This window comes from Telopea speciosissima, chromosome 1 (assembly GCF_018873765.1).
Source record: "Telopea speciosissima isolate NSW1024214 ecotype Mountain lineage chromosome 1, Tspe_v1, whole genome shotgun sequence".
Classification (NCBI taxonomy): domain Eukaryota; kingdom Viridiplantae; phylum Streptophyta; class Magnoliopsida; order Proteales; family Proteaceae; genus Telopea; species Telopea speciosissima.
This window is the reverse complement of record NC_057916.1, coordinates 22,081,963-22,087,364: the sequence shown is the minus strand read 5'-3', so window position 1 is coordinate 22,087,364 and position 5,402 is coordinate 22,081,963. Positions and strand designations below refer to the sequence as shown.

General features: G+C 41.7%; 1 protein-coding gene across 1 annotated transcript; it reads right to left on the bottom strand.

Moving 5' to 3' along the window:
* Nucleotides 1-1,079: 1,079 nt before the first annotated feature.
* Nucleotides 1,080-2,638, bottom strand: LOC122670447 (uncharacterized acetyltransferase At3g50280-like). The gene has a single exon (XM_043867327.1). The coding sequence runs from the start codon at nucleotides 2,583-2,585 to the stop codon at nucleotides 1,116-1,118; it is 1,470 nt and encodes a 489-aa protein (XP_043723262.1). The 5' UTR covers nucleotides 2,586-2,638; the 3' UTR covers nucleotides 1,080-1,115.
* Nucleotides 2,639-5,402: the final 2,764 nt, after the last annotated feature.

Here is a 5,402-nt window from a genome sequence, read left to right as displayed (position 1 = left end):
AAGAATGTAAATAAAATAAAAAAATTTAAGAAAGCAAAAGTAAATGTCTGATTCACATTTGTATCAGATCATTATCGGCCAAGACTTTCTGATGAGCATGGGCATGAAGAGTACCATAGCTCACCAACTGCACTAGGTAATTGTTGGTTAAATTTGATTTATTTACAACCAAAGCCATAGCTTCGCACTTAAATCAATCAGATATGATCCCATTAATATGTTGACCGATCATGGGGACCAATTCCGAATTTCCGATCAATCTCTCTCTTGCGCGCGCGCGCGTGTAAAAGTGCAAAATGTTTCCCCGGTGAATTGGCGGGGATTCTGCATACAGCCGCACGCGTACAACGTAATCCAAATCCGCTTGTAAATTGGATGCTGGCGTAGCTGACCTGGGTCACTCAGTGCGTAGGGAGAGGCTGACGTGGTTTGACCAGTGTCTATCTATATCACTCACTATATGGGTGAGAGTTTATCCGAGTTGGGTTTGGGATTTTGTGGTCGCTGTTGTTGGCTCTTCGGTGGTTGACTGGGTTGTCCGTTTGTTCATCACTTTAAAATGTCAGAAATTCCCAATTTTTATTATAATTCGAGTTGCCAAACAGCCTTAGCCATGCGCATCCCTAGCGAACGTCATAATTGGCATTTTGATTATCTTTTGTTAGATCAACTGGGCCTTTTCTCACGTGGCAGACAACAAGAGGCCCAAGTCCATATGGAGCGTATTACAAACAGACAAAACATCTCGCCTGCTCATAAATCCTTATCCTCTTCTGATAAAATCACAGCCGTCCCTTCCTTTTTTTTTTTTTTTTTTTTTTTTTTCCCCTTTTCTTAATCTAACCCCCCAAAAAACATATTTGAAAGAAAAAGAAAACGATACAAAACGGTTAATCCAATCTAACGATACAACTAAAAAGTGAAATCTAATGCAATACAGCGATAGTACTTTCACTCGGGCAAAGCACTCGGGCAGAGGTAAAACGATCATTACACGCCTCATCATGTCTAGAGAGCACGATTCTGCCCAACAGCTCGGCACTAGAGGATTTAAATTGAGTAATTAACACATTCATTCTCTCTCTCACTCTCTCCCTCTCTCTGAGTCTCAAGAATCAATCAAAAGATACGTACTGCATGAATTCCAAGTCATTCTCCACTCCAGCCATAGTTTCGGGCGCCAAGCACACTTCCAGATCCACACTCCCCCCACCTTCCCGCCCTGGAAACGCAGAGATCTTACCATCAAATTTATTGGCTCGCCCGCTTCGGACCGCCAACGGTCGACCCCAACCGAAATCATTGTCGTACATCGGGAATCTAGGCGAGCTTCCCATGGTGATCATCGCACCGTCGAAGTTCCCCAGCGGGAAACACCGTGGGTTCTTCTCCCACTCCTCCACTCCCCGGCGAACTGTAGCGTCGTCGTGCGCCACCACGTTTCGGTGTAGCTGAGTGGCGCACCACTGCAGATCGTGCGATAAAACCTCACCCGCTGAAGCAACGGTGGGGATGCTCTGGATTGCGTTCCCAAAATAAAACGGATCGATACGCGGCTCCAAACGGTGACGGCAGTTGACTGCCATTCTAAATGTGGTTGATTTGGTTTGTGAGAGCTTCCGCGCACGTGTGACCGACCGCCACAGCTGAGCACACAACGACTGGAAAGATGAGACCTCCTCCGTTACCGTTTCGTATCGTGGGGATTTCAAAACGGCGTTCCGTACCACCGTCATCTTCTTGCCGTTAGGGGTATGCGTCCCGTTAATCTTCCAGCCGTCGTTGCTCTGCTTCCCAAGAATCTCGGCTTCAATGGAGAATCCATTCTCCATCCGTTTCCGCAAGGGAGGAGCATTCGCTCTGGATTTGAGGTCGAGAATCGCTTCTCTGCTGAAATGGAAGATTCTCTCCCTTAACGGCGCATCGGTATTGAAGCTTACCTTGGGAGATCCGTCGGGGAAATTTAGAACAGCTGGTGAGTCCTTCACGAAATTCCGGCGGAAATCCGGTGGCCTTGAGATTCTATTCACTCCCCTGCAGACCTCAGCGAAGGTGTTGAAGAAGTTCCAGAACGAAGTTCCGTCCACGACAGCGTGGTTAACGGTACATCCGATGAAGACGCCGTCAGCAAGCTCCGTCACCTGAACGGCAGCTATAGGTTTGAAATGACCGTCGTAACTGACGGCACCATCAAAGGCGAATAGCTTCCTGACGGAATCAGGCACGTAGATTGGGGAGAGAATTTCGCAGATGGAGAGGTAAGTGGCATTGGCGTGGAAGAAATCGACGCCTGCATCGTTGCAGGCCACGTTGACGTATCCGGCGGAGTCAGTGGAGAGACGGCCAGCGAGAGCTGGGAAATGCGTGAGGGTCTGAGAGAGGCCTCGTTTGAGAAGACACACGAGAGCGTCTATGGAGAGAGTGGGGCGAGTGAAGACAACCCCTTTTTGTATGTATTGACATGAAAGCATGGGGAGATCAGAAACAGAGAGCTTGAGAGTCCCAATTGAGGATTTCTGTTCTGGGAAAACAGTACATCTAGAGATGAGAGTCGGAGAAGACGAAGAAGAAGAAGAAAAAGGCATTTTCACTCCCCTCCCTTTTCAGGTATTCCTCTTCTTCAATTTTTCTTCTTTGTGTGTGTCTCGCTTTGTCTGTGTAAGACTGCGAGTGAGGAGGGAAGAAAGCAGGGCTGGGGTTTATATAGGGTGCGGGGTTCATGCACTTTGGTTGGTTGTTGCTATGATCCTGTTTGGACCAACTTTTTCACTTTATTTATTCGATAAAACTAATTTTTAATTTCTCTGTAGACTAATAGTAGGAAAAAAAAATTTAAAAAAACAAATATAAGGTAGAAAGACAGAGCAGAGGAGAATAGCAGGGAAAGAGGACAGATGGAGCAATGAGGTTAGAACTTGGAACAAATGGCCTTACGGCAAATTTCAAAATTTTTTTAGAAACTTGTTGATATCAATTCATCATCTTCCATCCTCGTTTATAGTAAAATTTTCTCTGGATTGGTTCCCTTAACAAAAACACATCTGAATTTTCGAAGGTCTAGGAAAATCGTCTAGGAAATTCCAACCCTCGATGTTTCCAGATTCCTGTCTTGATTTTCAGTCACCCAATGCTGAAAGAGATTCAGAGAAGATACACTTGAGATTTTAAGATCCCGCGGTTCACAAGTCCCAATGAAATTATTTCAAGCAATGGTGTTTGTTTTTTGAGATTTCTAGAATCATGAGATAAATAGTCTACTTCCTTTTTACTTACTTTTAGTAGGAGGTAGTAAAAGTGTAAAAGGGACCCCGGGGGGAGGGGGGCGGGGCGGGGGGTGAGTGTCAACAGTACGTAGTGCACATGCACGAATCTAGTGACAAAGTTCAATGGACCCACCGACTTAGGAAAGGAAACTTCCACTCTGTTGTAACTTCGTGGAAGAAGAACTCGATCGAAATCTGTCGAAATCATCGAGTTAACTTGGTTTTGCAAGTTTTTGAGATGAGTTGAAAGGTGATTTTAAAAAATTCAAGGTTTCGATCGAAATGCGATGGTTTTGACCAGTTTCAACTGAGATGGTTATTTCGCAAGTTTCAACACTTATGTCCATCGAAACTTAGGAAAACCTAGCTCGAAACCAGTATAGATACTTAAATAAATATTTTTATATTTGTATTTCATTTACTTAAGATATTATTCATAACTAAGTAAATATCCCTTATTTAAATTCAATAAAAATAGTTAAAAAATCAAATTCCAATAAGAAAAAAAGTCAATCCCTCGGTTCAAAAACAAAAACATTGCAAAACCCTCAAAATTGTGGTAAAATATTCATTTATTTTGATGTCCAAAAAAATATTTTCATTTAGAGCGATTTTGACAGCATTTGCGCACATCAAATTAAGTTTGACCAATACATAACTCCTTCAATATAAACCAGATTTAAACAATCTTGGACTTTTGGAAAACTATAAAAACAAAGTTTTCTAACAAATCCAAGGTTGCTTAAATCTGATTTTTATTGAAGGTGTTATGTTCCGGTCAAACCTCATTCAATACCATGTCCAAGAACAATCTACAGTATCAAACTTGGATCAAAACCTAAAGTATTATTTTTGGTGTTCTCTATGTGAAACTAATGTATGGATTGGATTTAAAATGTCAAAAATAAACAACACAACAAGAATCAGGGTAAAAAAACAACTTCTAGGGCTCGAAACCAAGGTTTGAGTTAGCCTGGAGAAAGTTTCATGTTTCGACCGAGATATGATCGAAACCGAGACGAACTCGGTTTCTAGCTAGTCGAAACCTGAGTTTTAGAACCTTGACTGTAACAACCACTCTGTATTTCATGGTTTCCTTTTTTATGTTATAATCACTGGAGGTAGCCTTGCGGAGTTATGTATTGGCCTTGTCGAATGGCCTCAATAAGATCTCCCTAAAGAGTTTCCACACGAGTTGAGCGTAATTGCTCCATTGAAGCTATGCTATTGTTGAAAATGCTTAATCCACTAGAGGAAAAATCAAAATTTGCCATTACCTGCTTTTGGATTATGAAGATCGGATTACTAGCACATACATGGGTTGGGGATGAATATAGAAACGATATGCGAGGGAGAAACCAAGCAAATAATCACACACTACACAAGAAATTTAATATGGTTCAGTGTGATCCATCCGAGAGAACTAAAGATTTTTCATTGAACCTGAAAAATACCTTTACATCACTCTCCATCTTATATAGTGATCTCCCCTTATTTGAAACAAGGGTTTTTTCCTAGAAAGATAATGTATAGAAAACTTTAAAATTGTAATCCTCACACAATTATAATTTTACCCTACATATATTGGACCCAAAATCCAACTCAATTATAATACAAACCCAATAGTAATTATGTGAACCCACAAAATTCAAAACACAACTAACCCCAACAACATTTAGACTGCACATGTGGTCAGGTGTCAACATCTATCCCTTTTGTTTTCTTGAATGTTTCTCATTTACCCTTAAAATGGCAATAAGGGGGACAAGTATCAACACATGGCCCAATAATAAGGGAGAGGGATGGGTATGCTAGCACCCTATGTGTCTATCTCTCTTCCCCCCTTTGAAATTACTCCCGTACCCCTCAAAGGGAATAAGAAAGAGAGTGACACGTAGGGTGCTAGCATGCGGTATATCACTAGCATACCCAGCCTTTTCCCTAAAAATAATTATGTGGGCCCACAAAATTTAAAACACAACCAACCCCAACAACATGTAGACTGGCAGACTGCACATATGATCAGGTTCCACTTTCTGCCATTTTAAGGATAAAATTAATGAATCAAAATTAGTTACATTTTAGAAATGATGGGAGTGCTTTGGCTTTTCTTTGATAAGCTCCCTTTATAATGAATCA

What these genes read in the sequence shown, in the direction of transcription:
- LOC122670447 (XM_043867327.1), bottom strand. Translation starts at nt 2,585, where the DNA reads ATGCCTTTTTCTTCTTCTTCTTCGTCTTCTCCGACTCTCATCTCTAGA.